Genomic DNA, 18,559 nt, shown 5'->3' on the forward strand with positions numbered 1-18,559 from the left:
TACATCAGAGGAAGTTTGAAAGTGGCACCGATGTCAGAGAGGTTAAAGAGTAATCGTCTATCGTGGTATGGGCATGTAATGCGTAGGAATGAAGATCATATCCTAAGGACGGTGTTACATATGAATGTGGATGGTTATAAGGGTAGAGGAAGACCGAAAAAGAGATGGATGGACTGTGTGAAAGATGATATGGTGAGAAAGGGAGTAAATAACGGAATGACTACGAACAGAGATGAATGGAAGAGAAAAACATATTACGCCGACCCCAAATAAATGGGATAAGGAAGAAGCAGATGATGGTCATATTGCTAGCAATATACCAAGTCAGGTTGACCTCCACGCGGTTCCCGTCCCAGTCCCGTCAAAATCCAGTCCCGTCGAGGTCCAGCCATTTCATAGATTAGCCGGAACAAACAAATAGACAAAAATTGTAAAAAATGTTATTTTGGTGTAAATTAATATTCATATGCATGTAGTAAAAATTGGTTATTTCAATATTCAGACACTCCAATTGTTTATATGTATAGATGTATAGATTAATTATTTTTTAATGTCTGTTAATTAATTAGGAAAAACCATATTATCTTATCTGTGGTAATACGAAATGTTATGACAACAACTGTAATAATGCCAAAGATGGAGGAGAAGAGAAAAAAAAACTGTAATAATATCAATGCATCTGTCTCTAGTGGACTGTATTTTATGACAATAGGATTGTTAAGAAAAGCTCTGCTACCAAAGATGGTGTAGAATAAATGTGGAAGCATGTGAGAGAAAGTCAGTCGTACCTTTTAGATGCGCCAAGATTTTCGCTGATCTTCAGCTCGTATCAGAGTCCAGGATAGATAATAGCACAATATTACTGTTCAAGAACTTGCACTCGTTAGGTTTATAACACATTATTACTTTTAGGTTAGAAACCCCTCCGATCGATCCCCGTCCAATTCAAACGGGGACCGATGTTACGACGGCCCGAGCCGAGGTTCGAACCCCTAGTGGTGGCCTCAGACTAAAGTCGTATCCGTCAGGCGGGAGTTGGCCTTCAGCCGCTCCATAAGTCCTTCCTTTGGTTTGGAGTGCCATCTGCACTCGCCTCCTAACGTCCGGTGAAGATGTAAAGGCCAGCTCCGGCCAACAGCATTAGAGTAGTCCGAAAAAAAAAAGTTTAGAAACGTCTCGCGCGCGTGTCGACTCGGTAAGGAGTTCTTTGCAATAGTCCACGTAATGGTATGTAAAAAAGGAGGAAAAAAGAGGGTAGGCCAAATATGACTACCTACATTTTTGAACAAGGATTATGAGCAAGAGATTCATAATTTAGAGAACACTCACCTTGTACTGGGAGGATTGCCGGTTCGGTTTCAGCGAGGCTTCCCAGTCCTTCTTGAACTTGCCTTTTGAACGGGTTACCTGTTTACCGCCAAAACCGACAATAGTTGCTCTACAGCATCAACTCTTGCGTTTTTTTATTGTTTCGTAAATAAACTAATAATAATATTTGCGTATAAAATATTTTTTACAACAACGAGAATGCGAACACCAAACGATAAAACGACTTCCACCCTCGCTTTTTTTTTCAATTTTTAACATTTTTTTTTTAATTTTACGGCATTGGATATTCTCGCATGCGAGTCATTGTGAATAGTGAACACGAAACATGTTTAGCAATAATAGCCTATGTTTATTGCAAAATAAATAAAAATTAATTTGGTCTGTTGAATTAATATAAAATTATAGACCCACCTGAGTCAACAGTGTAAGCAGAGGAGGCACCAGTGTAAGATAGAATATAAGACAAGATGAGCACGAGGTCAAGTCACTCATTTAATCCAGAGGAATTTACCTGAAATTAACATAAAAATTATACATGTATGGGTGTAATGTACCATGTCAGGTCCACCTCCAAGCGGTTCCTGGAAACCACCGTGGCAAAATGGCATTTGCCAGGATGGGGGCCATTCAAGTATTACGTAAGCAGTATGCGAGGCGAGGGGGTCGGTCCTTTGCTTATTTTGGATGACATGGAGGGTAGAGGAGTCTAGATTATGATTACGTCATCGGTAGTTATTTACTTTTTTACATAATGGCAACCCTCACAGTCTTTGCTAAAAAAACAATACATTAATTGAAAAATGTTTACGTAAGCTTGGGGGAGGGGGTAAGAGCTTTGCTTATTTTGCTGACAAGGAAGATGGAGGGTAAATAATTGTAATAAATCTTCTTACATAATACGTGAACGGCCCCATGTGCTAACTGACCTGACCTCATGCTCATCCTATCCTCCACTGGTGCCCCGCCAGCATAAACTGTTAGCGCAGGCGGGTGACTCCTATGATATGTCAAATCTACCGTCAGTTCGGAATGCTTTCGAGCTAAGAACTGACAAGAAACTAAGCTCTTATTCTTTTCAAATGAGCTTGCACTTTATATTTACCTACCACCCATACTCTTACGTCTTCATTTTATCTTTTTATCTCAATTTAATTATTTTATCTCAACTTCGTTTACCATCAGATGGGCCGTTTGCTTGTTTGCCACCAACGTACTATTAAAAAAACTTTAGACTGTAATAAGGTTAGATTAGTAAGACCTTAGGGCGTCCATAAATTACGTCACAGCAATTTCGAGATTCTTGACCTCTCCCTCGTTCTTGTCACAATTTGTCACATTTGTGAGACTAAGCCCCTAGTGTGACATTACATATGTTGCCATTTTTAGGGTGGAAAGGGATTGTTAGTAATGTGGACTCTCGACCCCATTGCTAGTACCATGTCAGGTTGACCTCCACGCGGTTCCCCCTGGAAACCGTCGTAATAGCGAATAATTCCAGGTGAATTTATTACGATGGGCTAACTGAGCTGACCTCATGCTCATATTATCATCTTCCACTGTTGCCCCGGCCCGCGTAAACCGTTAGCGCAGGCGGGTGCACCATCATAAAATACCTAATTTAATGTAGTTCTTTTTATATTAATTTAAATTTCGTGTTTCAATACTGCCCTTATTTTTGTAAATGTGACATTAAGAAATTTAAATTTCCTTCCCACTCCCTTGTCACATTTCTTATCACCCCACACTATCAGTTCGTATCACCCCTTGTCATACTTTGTCTCACCCCCCTTTGTCACACTTTATATAACTGCTCTTGTCATACTTTGTCTCCCCCCCTTGTCACACTTTTTATGACTGCTCTTGTCACACTTTATCTCACCCCCTTTAACGTATGACGTAATTTATGAACAGCCGCTTCGAAAAAGAAATCAAGGACTTAGAATAATACGATCAATGAAATACATAATTTTTAATACATTTTTATTTAGCAATAAATATATTTAACGTTATTCATTAACAAGTATAAATAACTACTATATTTATACAAAACAAGCCGGTTTTTATCACGCAAATAGTTTTGTACAATTTCTATTACATTGTCAGAGTTAGTAAACATTTTAGGGGGAAGAGGTAAAGGTAACTTTTTTTTCTTATGGATGATAATAGAATGGTGCACTCGCCTGCGCTAACGGTATACGCTGGCGGGGCACCTGTGGAGAAACGGATGATCATGAGGTCAGGTCATTTATCACGATGGTCTCCAAGGGGAACAACGTGGATGTCAACCTAACATGGTACATTGATAGCAATGGGGTTATTAATCCATATTACTAACAATCCCCTTAACCCGACTAAAGGGAGCTATTGACCTCTAGCTATTAATATCTGGTCGATATTTACGTGGTTATGGGCTAACTACTGACCTGACGTCATACTCATCCTATTATCCTCCGCTGGTGCCCCGCCAACGTATACCGTTAGCGCAGGCGGGTGTATCATTCCATTATAAAACAATAAAAAAAGTAAGGACAGACGCCAATGGAACTCATTTCTGTCTACCCCGTAAATTATATATGCATTTATGTAACCAAATTATTACATAATAATTTAACAATACATTTGTATTTTTTATTACGCACTATTTTAATAATAATAACCCTGGACAATTCACACAGCGCCATCTAGTTCTAAGCTAAGCAGAGCTTGTGTCATGGGTATTAAACAACTTATAAAAATATTTAAAACACTGAATTTTTAATAGATACATAATAAGAAAACATCCAGAGCCATACAATCAATCATACTCATTAATTCCTCGCACGATGCAAATATTTGTATATTTGCATCATGCGAGGAATTGAACTCACGACTATAGGAAGTAATGCAACGTTTATATTCAGCCGCTTCCCCTGCCACTCGCGCTGCCGGAAATATTGACTCGCGCACGAAAACCTACAATCGAGGGAGCGCCTGAATGTAGTGGCAGCGCAATGGAATGGGACTCGCGTTTCCACTCGTGTTTGACTCGCGCGCTGCGAAAAACCTGACCACTCGGGCTGAGTGTGAATTGGGCATAAAGCAGTGTGCTAAACCGCTAGAGCACTAAGGTCATTTATATTTTCTTATTCTCGCGCCGCTCAAATTTAAATAAGTACTTAGCTGCCGTATCTCTGCCCACCCGGCTTCGCTCGGTGCTATAACTTTGCGAGTTTAGTATATATAGTAACATATACGAAATACGAATCAAGGTCATTTATATGATTCGTATTTTGGTTATACAAATACAAATCATACAAATCATAAAAACGTTATTTATTATAAGTTACAATTAATTTAAAAAATAATGTTTGACTGCACTATTGTATTAGGCAAAGACCTGTAAAAATAGATGAGTTGGAAAATATATAAATAAATAAATAATAGTCTGGAATAATGTATCTTAAAATAATGTAGCTTACTTTCTTCGTAACAAAATCCTCTCTCTCTCTCTCTTTCTCTCTCTGTCTGTCTCTATAGCTCTTAATACATTAGTATAGATTGAATAAATGCAAAAATAACTCGATAACTCTAATACCAACCGAGGCATCATCTATTATAATAATTAATCAATGACCCCTAAGTTGATCCAAAGAATTTGTTATGCATGATTTTTAAATTATCATCTCAACCGTGTCACACTAGGTCACATTTGTGACAAGCCTTTCCAATTGTTATGTCACATATTTAGCCATGTTACATCTATTCATGATAATATACTAAATTAGTAATCAGTTTTATTTCCATTTAAAATATTTATTAATGAAATGTGATGTTACGAAATTTATGACCAGTCCCCTATTGTCACATAATTCCGTAATTAGTCAACCCCCTCCCGTCCCTAAATGTGTGATGTACATTATAGATGCCACTACTGCATACATTTTTTTTCATTCAATATTACAATATTTGCGTTGAATATACTACAAAAATAATTTGATTTTATTTATACTAGCGGACGTCTAATGGTCACATTTTAACCATAATTTATATTTTATTATTAAGGTTCTATTGTCAGACTAAATGTATGTCTATATATATATATGCGGTGCCAAATGTATGGTTTTAAGTGTAATCTTTTATTTTATTATTACTCTAATAATTAAATAAAACATTACACTAATTAATTTTTAAGCATTATTATATAAAAAAATATCTTTTTATTAGAAAAAGGAATTTCATACTCCTCAGTATGATATAGTAGAAAGAACGGTATGAGGTAAATAGAGTATAAATGGTAAGTGTAATGTGTTGTTTTATTAATTTTAAGCATTAAGATATAAAAATATTATACTTCTGCATTCTCTTCTCCACATAAACTTCATCTGTGGCTAAATTCAAACTTCTACGTTGGCTTATTTTTCGTAAAAAGCTATACAAAGTTTTTGCATTACGTAATTAGCGTTACAAATAGAAAATTAATATATTAATAGCTTGCCCACCTACAAAACACCTTTTTCTACTAATCAAATAAATAAGAAAATCAGTCTTCACTATAAATTGATAATAAATCGGCGAAATTACTCTTTAATTGTATTTCATATTCCCGGTTATAAAATACACGGACATAATTATACCAAAATGAAGAAATAGGATATAACCTATAATTTTGGAGCGAAAAAGATCAGAAAGCATCGAGAATTGACCGGAAACAATAGAAAATGGCAGAAAAGATCGAAATACTTCAGAAAAAATGATGATAAGTCCGAAAAAGGTCAGAATACGATTGAAAAAGAGTGAAAAAGTTCTGAAAAGAGCCAAAAGTATGGAAAGTCTGGAAACTTCGGTCGTCTAGTCCTCGCTGGCCAGCATGTTGAACTTGTTCGCCATTGCTATAGTCTCCTCTTGGTCGCTATCACTGCTGTCATCACAGTCGGCGCTGTCACACGACTCTGTCCGCCTCTCGTCATCAGACTCCGACGTGATGGGACTGGATTCGTTATCTTCAGTTAATGCTTGCACCCACTTTATGTATTTTATCTCTTTACAAGTTGCGTAGGTTTCTGGAAAAAAAAACAACACAATAATAATGCAGTATCCCTGAACAATTCACAGTCCATCTAGTCCCAAACTAAACAGAACTTGTACTGTGAGTACTAGACCAATGATAGAAATATTAATTTTTTTCAGTAAATACATATAATATACATAGAAAACACCCAAATCGAAACAAATAATCACACTTTTGAATACAATAGTACCGTGTGAGGAATCGAACCAGCCACCATCGAAAGTAAATCGGTGTCTAATCCGCTATATCACCGTAGCAATCAAAATAAAACCATATATGTAATAATATCGTGAACCCAACTTTGTACATACTAAATATTTTCTTCTAAAATTGAAGTATTTATTTACATAATATTGGTACTGTATGTTGTTAAGAAAAAAAACTTCATTAGTAATATTTACCATAATTATTAATTCCATATTTAATTGAAAAAAAGGATTAAATCTTGTAAAACATTCTTGAACACTGTAAAAATTATTAAACAATATCCAACTCTTGAGATCACGTCATTGAAATGCAATACACAAAAGTTTTTACTATATTTGTTTGTCTGTGCGTTATACACCTCCGTACGATCAAAATTACGACGGCCTGAGCTGAGGTTCAACCCTAGCGGTGCCCTTACACTAAAGTCGTATCCGTTAAGTGGGAGTTGGCCTTCAGCTGCTCCATAAGTCCTTCCTTTGGTTTTAAGTGCCATCTGCAGTCGCCCTCTATCGTAAGGTGAAGCTATAAAGGCCAGCTGTGGCTAACAGAACATTAGAATAGTCCGAAAAAAAAGGGTCGCCAGTAATATAAATAAAATAAACATATATAAAAACAGTTATATATTTTATTTTATTCATTTTATTCTTTAATGCACAACAAAACTTGTACAAAGGCGAGCTTCATGCTGTATGGCATTCTACACCAGCTAACCTTTAGGTATACAGAAAGCGTTGTGGGGCAGTTATGCCAAAAAACAATTACAATGTTACTAATAAATATTATATAATATATATGAATGCAAATAAATATATACAAATAATAATATATAGTATACCTGATATTATATGTCATAATATAATATAGATAAATATAATACTAATACAATGCAATACAGTTATAAACAGTAAATATATACTCGATGCTTTGCGCGGACTGAACGGAAAACAATGTACCAGTTGAGATTCTCGCCAGTTTGTTTTAACTGAAGTAGCTAGCCGAACTGCACCATAGGGTGATATAAGATTACAACTTCATACTATAAAAAGATTAAGTGTTGAGAACCATGGGAACATAGTAATAATAAAACCTTTCTATTTTCAAATCCAACAGAAATTTTAACAAATAAATGTAAAATATGGTTAGTATATATTTTTTCTTATGATCTACTTGTTATTATAATTAATACTAATAATAATCAAACCCTGGACGACCCACAAGCGCCATCTGGTCCCAAACTAATCAGAGCATTTATTTATTATGGGTAGACAACTGAAATATATACTTAAATACATTTTTTGTCATAAATACATACGTAATGTACATATAAAACACCCAGAGCTTTGACGACCTCAGTGGTCAAGCGGTCTAGCACACCGCTTTACGTCCGATGGTCGCGGGTTCGATTCCTCGCACGGCACAAACATTTGTATTCATGAGTATGGGGTATTTTCTATGTATAATATGTATGTATATATACGAAAAAAAAATCTATGTACATGTATCAGTTATCTAGTACCCGTAACACAAGCTTTAGCTAGCTTAACTTGGGACCAGATGGCGATGTGTGATATGTCCTGAAATTATTATTATTATTTATTTATTTATTTAAAAAGAGCGATACAAACAATCACACTTAAGAATACAAATGTTTGTACTATCGAGGAATCGAACCCGCGACCATTGAAGTAAGCACCGCTTTACTTCAAAAGTACTAGACCAGTGGCCGGCAATGAGATGAACTTTAATAATAATATATATAATTTGAAGGGAATCAGCTACCTCGTATTATGAGAAGCTTACCTTGTTGCTCCGTGTACCCTGGCGGCCTCAGCCATAGACAAATCTTCCCATCCAGTGCCATCCGGAGTAAGCTGTTGGCCGCTCTGTATGTATCCAATCTGCAAGAAAACATTTAATCTATACACCACGCATTTTTTATTTTAAATAGATGATAATGGAATGGTGCACCCGCCTGTGCTAACGGTATACGCTGGCGGGGCACCAGTGGAGGATGATAAGATGAACATGAGGTCAGGTCAGTTAGCACATCGCGACATGCTCACTATGAATTTAACATGATTCGTGAAACAACTGACCAAAGCTAACATCACAAACTGTTCGGTACAATCTTTATATATAAAAATGTCACGTTGTTTGACGCGTAATTTTAAATTATTTTTCGATTTATTGATTTGCACATTGTGTCCGCGATTGATCCTAAACTAGATGAACTGATTGCAATATATATTGTTATGCACATACAAAAAAATGTATCACACAGTTGAATAAAGATATATTCTATTCATTCTATTCTATTTATAGTCGCTTATATTATTTTATTCAAGAACCTTAGCCACAGCAACACGTGACCCAGTCACCATTATTTAATATATGAATAGTAGTTAGGTGTTTTTGTCTATATATGTATATATACTCGTGTCACAGGTTTCGAAACGGCTTGACCGATTTTGATGAAATTTTATATGTATATTCAGTAGGTTGGAGAATAGGTTTATAACTATTTTAATACCCATCAGGGTTAAGGGCGGCTCATCCCAAAAATATTTTTTTTTATTTTTGATTATTACATGGCATTAAAAAATACTTACAAACCTAAAATTTCACCCTTTTACCATCAACCCTTATTTTTTAATAGCGATTTTAATTTATATGGCAAAACAACGTTTGCTGGGTCAGCTAGTCATTACATAAAACAAAGTCGCTGTCGCTGTCTGTTCCTATGTATGCTTAAATCTTTAAAACTATGCAACGGATTTTGATGCGGTTTATTTTATAGATAGAGTGATTCATGAGGAAGGTTTATATGTATAATACATGTACACCCGTGCAAAGCCGGGGCGAGTAGCAAGTTATTTTATAAACTATACCTGGCAGCTTTAGCGGTGAGGTAGCCTCGCTTCTTGGCCCAACCGTCGCAGATATCCCTCGGTGACCAAGAATCATCGTTTTCTGGGTGATCGATCCTTAACAACTTCGGTAGGTCCAGTCTTTCTGCTAAATATCTGTATAAAACAGTGTTCGTATTAATTTATTATTATTATTATTATATAGAATAATCAAGAACTAGAAAATATCTAGTTCCAAAATATTATAATGTTACCAAAAATATAAGATTATTAGAGAATGTATCCAAAAAATTATTCAAAAAGAAATTATTAAACTTTTTTGTAAACAAACATTGTGCTACCTGAGTCTACACTACAGTAATGTGTTTATGTGTATGTGTGTATATATAGATTAGAAATAAGTATTAAGTTAAACGCTTTTGCTACAGACAAACTGCTGAGCAGTTTTGCGTCTTATTGTTTTTATATCATGTTGTATAAATTTGTGTAAATAAATAAAAAAAATAAAAAAATAGAATATAATATTCATCATTTAAAAAAAAAATAAAGTTACAATATTTATTTAAAAGAGTAATACGCAAGTTTCTTGCTCGTTCTTCTTGTGATAAGTCTGTGTTCCGAATGAGCGGTAGAATAAGAAAATATGTCTATAACTACTTATTTAATACTAGCATACTTTAATACGCAACTTCGTCTGCATTCCGCTTGATATTTATCATTATATTTCGCCCAATCTAAATAAAATCTTTTTAAATTATAACATATATGTTATTCTGATGTATAAGCTATATTACTGTAAAATTTCACCAAAATCCATTTAGTAGTTTTTGCGTGAAAGAGTAACAAATATCCATACTCACAAACATTCCTCGTTTATAATATTGAAATAAGATAAGCACTTATGTAGAGTCAAATTTTTATAATAATGATTATTTTTATGTCCATACCTTATAGTAGTATATGGCTCTCGTAACTGCGCTATGGGATACGATCCCATAAGTATTTGTATAGGCCGTGGCACTTTTGAGGGGAAAACCAATCCGGGACAATCGCACAGTCTGACCTGTAAATTTATTAATACTAGTTGTACCCGCGACTTCGTCCACATGGAATTTAACTTTATTTTTCTAAAATAAAAGTAGCCTAAGTTACTTCTTATTACATCATCTACCTGCCAATATAAGTACCGTCAAAATCGGTCTATCCATTTCAGAGATTAGCCGGAACAAACAGAGAGACAGACAAAAATTGTAAAAAATGTTATCTTGGTGTATGTACCGTATTTATATCCTTATGCATGTAGTTCAAATCTAATCTATTTAATTTTTTAAAATTTTCTAATGTTGTCCGTAGCTGGCCTTTACTGCGGACGATAGGGGGCGAGTGCAGATGGCACTCCAAACCAAAGGAAGGACTTATGGAGCGGCTAAAGAACAACTCCCGCCTGATGGCTATAACTTTTCTGAGGGCGCCGCTAGGGGGTTCCTCGCCTCAAAGTGTACATGTACTATACATATAAAACATCCTCTTGAATCACTCTATCTATTGCTAAAATTGCATTAAAATCTGTTACCTAGTTAAAAGATTTAAACAAACAGACAGCTGAACCGACTTCATTATACACATGTAAAGTTACCTGTTGAGTCAAAAATATTGTCTGGAAGTGCTTGGTGTGCCCTGGTGTTTTGGAGACGGATACCACCTTCTTCCCCATGATGGCATTCATGAGGGATGACTTCCCAACGTTGGGCTGCCCCACACAGCCTATGGTTAGTATACCATTTTTATATTTCTCATGTTTGTAATATGTTGTATCTGCTTTCTCTAGGATCGTTTCACCTGGAACAAAATATGATAAATACTGTGTTTAGATCACGAAAATAACATCAATCAATGTGTCTATCAATCTCTCTATCTATTCAACCATCAATCACAAACTGAATTTAACGGTTCAACTTAGCATGAAAGATAATAATAAACAATTTAGAAACTGACATGTCAACATATCATATACAAAAAACACTTTACATCACCCTTAAAAAGGCTGCCATTTTAAATACATGTCGAACTGTCTGGAAATAGACGAAAAGGACATAATACCAGTCACACAATAAGTACACACACACTCACAGTCATACATACACACACAACTGCACTTACTTTTATTTTGACCCGTAAGTGTGGTAAAAAACCAGCAAAAGCTGAGAAAATGCGACAATAGTGAAAATAATAGTAATAATAAATTAGGTATGATATAAAAGCTTGATATTTGTCTCCGTCTGAGTATTTTCTATGTATATTATGGATGTAATTACAAGAAAAATCATCATATATTTGTACGCTAAGAGAGTTCCCAGTCTAGAAGAGATACATAAGAAATACTCGTACATCTGGTATTTATAAAACAACCTCTGCTTACTTTGGGACTAGATAGCGCTGTATTAATTGTCTTGACATATTATTAATTTTACATAAAAAAACTCACCAACTTCAGTCTGCTCATCCTCTCCCAGCTCCACTTCAGACTCCTCCTTGATCTTCCTCTCCCAGGATGTGAGGTCCACCTCGTTGCCAACTATATCCTTGCATGCTTCAAAGATCTTGGTTGCACCTTCTGCACACATCTGCTGACGACCTTTCCTTCTCCGCACTTGAAGACCTGATTTACGATAGACAATTTAAAGTATTAGTCTGCCCAGTGGTCGAATATCGACTATAATTAAATTATCATTCAGTAAGACCATAGACAAATAATAATATATTTTTTTTTATGTACGGTAATGAAATGTTGCACCCGCCTGTGCTAACGATATACGCTGGCGGGGCACCGGTGGAGGATAAGATGAGCATGCGAGTGAAACCGCGGGTACAGCTGATGTAAGCATTACATAGTATAAAACATAAAACAAAGTCTAATGTATATATACATATGTACATATTTTATTTTTGTTTTTTTTTGTTACTTTTGATTCTATCCTAATTCATCACTTCTTTCTAAAAATCATACCAGCTTTATCCTTAGTTGATCCTCTCAAGTTGTATCCTGGACAGGATGTGAAGTATACCACATGCAGTCCAGGGAAGCTGCTGGTGAAGTAGTCCTGCCAGGCTGCCACGACGCCTGCTGGAACCAGGTCTATCTTGTTGAGCACCAGGATCATGTTCTTCTTCTGTTCTTTGACGACGTACTGGTAGAGGGACGGTGGAAACATCATGCCCTGGGAAAGAGGTATGATATTACATTAAACCAAACAATGTCAGAAATTAAAAGACACATTTAACCTCGGCGAGTGCAGATGGCACAGCAAAACAGTCCAAGGAATAACAGAAGGAAGGACTTATGGAGTGGCTGAAGGATAACACTTGCCTGACATATACAACTTTACTCTGAGGGCACCGTTAGGGCCCCCCCCTAACGGTGCCGAACCTCGGCTCAGGCCGTCGCAATTTCGATGCCCATTTGAATTGGACGGGGGATCGATCGAACAATCATTTTTTTTTTATAACACAGGGTACAAACGAGCATGCGGCTCACCTGATGTTAAGTGATTACCGCCGCCCATGAGCACCTGCAACACCAGGGGAACTGCAAGTACGTTGTCGGAAATAAAAAGGAATAAGCTTTTTTCATTGCTGGAACTCATGATACAAATACTCATGAATACAAATGTATGAGGAAAAAACCCCTGACCGTCAGAACTAAGTTGGTGTACTAAACCACTAGACCACAGAGGCTGGATTATAATGGATGGACTTACAGCATATCTGACGTCCACAATGAGCAGCAGTACATCACACATCTCCAGCACGCGCCACAGCTGTCTCCAGGTCTCCAAGTTCAGCTCGAAATATGACACATGCCTCCAGTGTTCTGAAGATTGCAGTCCGTCCACATAGTTCTGTCAATAATTATATAGTTGTGTCAATATTTATAAAGTTTTATCAATTTTATATAGTTGTGTCAATTATTATACAGTTGTGTCAATATTTATACAGTTCTCTCAATTATTATATAGTTGTGTCAAATATTATACAGTTGTGTCAATATTTAAACAGTTCTCTCAATTATTATATAGTTCTGTCAATTATATCATAGCTCTGTCAATTATTATATGGTTGTGTCAATTATTATACAGTTGTGTTATTATTTATACAGTTCTGCCAATTATTATATAGTTGTGACAGATATAGATTTCTCAATTATTATACAGTTGTGTCAATATTTATACAGTTCTCTCAATTATTATATAGTTGTGTCAAATATTAAATGTACTGTATGTAACTAAATGTATTATCTGCAGATTTTGCCAAGCTGAGGAGAAAATGTCACTACATATCCTATGTGGTTCGGCACACATGCATAAACAAATTTTCATTCTAGAGGATGAAGATGCCTCTTATCCCGTAATTTCACATGTTATCCACTCACCTTATTATTCTTTTTTTTCTTAGTGATAGGTTTGGGCTATTGTCAGGTGCTTAGACCACTACTACTAGTTGCACTGCAATCTACATAGATCTATTATATTTGCTTTTTTTCAAAGCTCACTACCAAGACTCGTCAGGGACAAGAATTGAAAGATATTCTTGTAAGGAGTGATGGTTTTTATCTCGTCAGGATAGAGTGTTTACTTTCCAAAGGAGATATTTCTTTTATTTCTTGCATGAGTGGACTACAACCATATAGGATGTTACTAGTGTTTTATCGTCAGCTTTCCACTCACCTTAAAGTATCTTTGTTCTTGTGCATCCAATTGAGCTGGTTTCATGCTGAAATCCCAAGGTGGACGCTTGGGGAATGTCAGGTCAGCTGGGAAATAATCTGATGGGTCTACTTCCATGTCCTTCTCTGGAACTGGATTAAGGGACTGTCTGAAAGTATTACAACAATAATTTAAAACCTTGCATAATTAACACAGCGCCATCTAGTCTCACAGTAAGCAGAGCTTGTGTTATGGGTACTAGAATACCGATAGAAATACTTAGATATATTTGTTTTATTTCTTATTTGTTATGTCAACTGCAACCATATGCCAACATGCCTGCTAAGCACTGCTTAGCTTTAGTTTAGATGACGTTATGTGAGATGTCCTGAGATATTATTATTAACTGATAAAAAGATAGATTGATTATGTAATATCCATCCATCTTTTGTCAATCCTACTCTCCCATTCAACCCATTCAAATTCATGTCAAACATTTTCTTTACTCCACTACGACTACCACTTTAATGATATAATTTAAAAAGTTTATAGAAAAATTCTTGTAACTTACAGAGCCTCTTCCTTCTTAACTTTCATGTCTTCGTCTGTTTCTCGGTAGAACTTGAGTGCATAGCGGTTGGCATCACCTCGTCCACCGCGGCCCTTACTCGGCTGGTAGTTCACAGACACGACATCATAAGAACTGGAGCCTGATGATGCTGATGAAAAAAAAAACAATTATAAATAATATAGTTTCTCGCTAATACCCCACAACGCTTTCTGTTTATACCCTAAGGTCAGCTGGGAGAGAATGCCATGTGGCATTAAACCTGCCTGTTGATTTTTTAGTTCAATAAAGAATAAACAATTAAATAAACAGAGCCAGTGATTTCATACCCATATGACTATTTTAATTTTTTATGGATAATGGAATGGTTCATCAATGATTTATGCTGGAGGGCACTCCAGTGGAGTAAATATGAGCAAGAGGTCATGTCAGTTAGTCCATCATGGCAAATTCACCAGGAACTCACCTGCCTGACGTATGTGACTTTAGTCTACGGCACTGATTAGTCTGAACACTTTGGAAAAAGTGGTCTATATCAACCCCCAGAGGTCTATGACAAATTGCAAAGGGTCTAAAATCGCGGTCATCTTGTTTGTACTTTATGTTTTTAACACTAAACTTTACTACAGTTAGAAATTTACAATAAATTCCAGGTAAGAATGGGGGGTCTACCCAAACCGAAAAACATGGCAAGGGGCCTACGACACAAAAAATGTTTGGGAACCTCTGGTCTAAGGCCACGGCTAGGGGTAGGAAAGTTCTCGGCTGAAGTTCGGCAAATTTTATCATTTCATCCTTTAATTGAAAATAAGCAAAATTTAATTTATATTTAGGTATGGATTTATCCATTAAAAGAAAATACTTACTCGACAAAAGAAGAGTTCTGTTCTGTTTATTTTTCTTCGTTTGCAACTGCTGTTTCTTCGCTTTCCCGCTAAAAGGAGTTTTGCGTTTGGCTTGCGGCATTCTAACCTTTTTAATACTGAAATATATAATTACAAAATAAATTTAAAAACTGTATAAATTAAGTATAAATAATCGCGCGATTGGAATTTAAAGTATAATTAACTATTAAATGGAATATTTATCCAAAAATATGAGTTTTAAAACTTATTACGTCTCAAAATCAATTAGGAAAGTACTTACAATGTTTACAATTTAAAAAATCTTATACATAGAAGAATCTCAAACAACTTTCTTAATAGTATTATATTTTTTTCTATTAAAGCAGAAAATATTAGGTGATATTGATAAGGAATTCGTAATGAAAATATTATTATTATTATCCGGTTTCCGGTTGATTGACAATGAATTTTTTTTTCTTTTTGTATGGCATTAACCCCTATTTTGTTGTATTTGACAATGACGTCTAGTGTATTTTTTTATTACGACTCTGAACACTAGTTATGACTTAGTGTTGCTAGCTTTGAGTAAGCTCATTGTGCAGACGTGTACGTTTTACTCTTTAGTACTATCTGCTTATTCTATTGTTGATATTTAATTCTAATATTTCAAAGTCTTGCAATGATTTACTAGCATTTTAAATGAATAACATTTAATTGGTTTACCAAAATTTCTTAACGGTCTATATCGTTTTGTATCACTTTGCACAAAAAGGGAATAAAATACTACCAAAGTTTACGGTAGAACTAATAAAATAGCCGACTACGATGAAGTATATCAAAAGCAATAACACTACTTAATAAAATATTATCCAGCTTTGACAATATTTAACATTTATTTTCCATGGCTAGGAATGTCATTTCCAGTTACATACGTCAAGCTTTACTAAAATAGGTTCTTTTTATTACACTTTTTATACAATAATTGTATTGATTCGCTCATTATACTTTCTAAACCGTTTTCATAAACAATTTATTTTCCAATATATTATTATCTTATACGTATAACATAATTAATGTTATAGATTGCTATATAGTCATTATTTTAAATAATCACTCGTCATTAGTCGGTGTCCATAATGAAGTTGAGTTCATAAACATCAAAAAATGTTTATTTGTTTTTACCATTTAAAATATAATTCATAAAAAACAAGTGAATACGAGACATAACGTACCTACGTATTTACTTTATAAATACATATATTGCAAAAGTAGTAATCGGAGTGACAACAGAACTTTATCAACCGAATAAATTTCAGTTGACTTTATAAAACACCCAATTTTATAACCTATAAAATTGACTTGATAGATACCTCAAATAGTAAATAATGTATTTTGTTTAATTTATACTAAGATAATTATAAATCAATTATTAAAGTAATAATGTTGCCTCTATCGCTTTTAAGAACGGCCCAAAACCATCCCATGCTGGTCGAATTAAAAAATGGCGAAACATACAACGGTCATTTAGTGAGTTGTGATAATTGGATGAACATTAATCTCAGAGAAGTTATTTGCACATCAAGAGACGGCGACAAGTTCTGGCGGATGCCGGAATGTTATATACGTGGAAGTACAATAAAATACCTTAGGATTCCTGATGAGGTTATTGATATGGTGAAGGAAGAAACTCAAGTGAAAGCGAGAGGTCGTAGCGAGATCTCGAAAGGGCGGGGAGGTGGTCAGAACATGAGATCAGGACGCGGCGGAGCAAGAGGTGCGTTCGGAAACCGCGGTAGGCCAGCACCTTTGGCGCGAGGTGGAGGGAATGTAGGACGGAATCCGCAACAGAATAAAAATAAAAAGTAGTGTTTATGTAGTTTATTTTTTTAATAAATTAAGTTTTTTATAAGTCAGCCAGTGTTTTATTGCTATAAGTCTTTGTAACCAGTGTGTCTTCAGTGACTCTTTGTATGCTAAAATAGTTATTAGTAAATAGAAATAAAACTAAACTAAGGTTGTAAATAGCCATATTATATTTTTTTATTCTACCACTCTTTTGGATAGTAGGCATCACAGGAAGACCAAGCAACAAACTTGCTTGTTGCTCTTTTAAATACTGTTGTTTAGCACTACATATTTAAGATTTTGTGAGAATAAAGAAAGATATTGTTACTTATTATTGTTGATGATAGCTACATTCCACTTTAAATGTCTTCTTGAAACTTGTTTTTGACAGTTTTACTGAATGTATAGCTTTATAAAATTCCAGAGCACGCAGGTGTTTCATCATCTATACTAGATATATTAATATATTTGAAAATACTATACCTGTACTATTGGTAGAGTTCACTGTACCATGGGAAACAAATATACCTAAAGACCATTCAATAAAAACAAATAAATAATACAATTTAACAAACAAATTAACGTAAAATGTCTTATGTGGTTAATTCATATATAATAATAATAGCCCTTTTTTCCAAAAGTTGAAGTACATTTGCTGCTTTACAAAATGTCCCACAACTCGGTGTGCCTTTTGGCACAGGCCTCCTCCAGCTCTCTCCACTGAGCTGTGTTATGCAACCCTGTTCCAGAACGGTCCCAGAGTCAGGTTGATGTCATCTTTCCATTGTGTTCTTTGGAGACCCTGTCTTCTGGTCCCGTCCCTAGGATACCAGAGAGTCACTTGTTGGTTAATTCATATAAGGTCCAAGTAAGAGGCAGAGGTATACCAGTGAAATCACTACGGTCTTTTAAAAAGTCTAGGCCTTTCTAGCACTGCAGTAAGTTTTATATTAGAAATCTGGAACAGACAAGTCTGAAGCCTAATGCAGGCTCCTTCTAGAATTGTCTGAGCAGGGATAGATACATGAGCGGTGGAAGGAATGTGTTGATGTACATTAGTAAAGAGCCCCGTAAACCTACACCCGGGTCATAACACCCGGGAACTGGAGTTTTCCATTCTGCCACACCCGTACTGTGAATCCATACAA

General features: G+C 35.4%; 2 protein-coding genes across 2 annotated transcripts; one reads left to right on the top strand and one right to left on the bottom strand.

The window, feature by feature from the left end:
* Positions 1–5,022: 5,022 nt before the first annotated feature.
* Positions 5,023–16,061, bottom strand: LOC131845302 (guanine nucleotide-binding protein-like 1). Its single transcript, XM_059194346.1, has 12 exons — positions 15,868–16,061; positions 15,588–15,703; positions 14,725–14,872; positions 14,175–14,322; positions 13,209–13,349; positions 12,458–12,668; positions 11,936–12,109; positions 11,087–11,289; positions 10,398–10,513; positions 9,472–9,606; positions 8,384–8,481; positions 5,023–6,368 (listed from the first exon to the last, which is right to left on the bottom strand). The coding sequence occupies exons 2-12, from the start codon at positions 15,685–15,687 to the stop codon at positions 6,157–6,159; spliced, it is 1,686 nt and encodes a 561-aa protein (XP_059050329.1). The 5' UTR covers positions 15,688–15,703; positions 15,868–16,061; the 3' UTR covers positions 5,023–6,156.
* An 837-nt stretch (positions 16,062–16,898) lies between these two features.
* Positions 16,899–17,473, top strand: LOC131845317 (U6 snRNA-associated Sm-like protein LSm4). Its single transcript, XM_059194366.1, has one exon. The coding sequence runs from the start codon at positions 17,007–17,009 to the stop codon at positions 17,430–17,432; it is 426 nt and encodes a 141-aa protein (XP_059050349.1). The 5' UTR covers positions 16,899–17,006; the 3' UTR covers positions 17,433–17,473.
* The last annotated feature ends 1,086 nt before the right edge of the window (positions 17,474–18,559 follow it).

This window comes from Achroia grisella, unplaced genomic scaffold, assembly GCF_030625045.1.
Source record: "Achroia grisella isolate CSIRO2021 unplaced genomic scaffold, CSIRO_AGI_Agris_v1 utg461, whole genome shotgun sequence".
NCBI lineage: Eukaryota > Metazoa > Arthropoda > Insecta > Lepidoptera > Pyralidae > Achroia > Achroia grisella.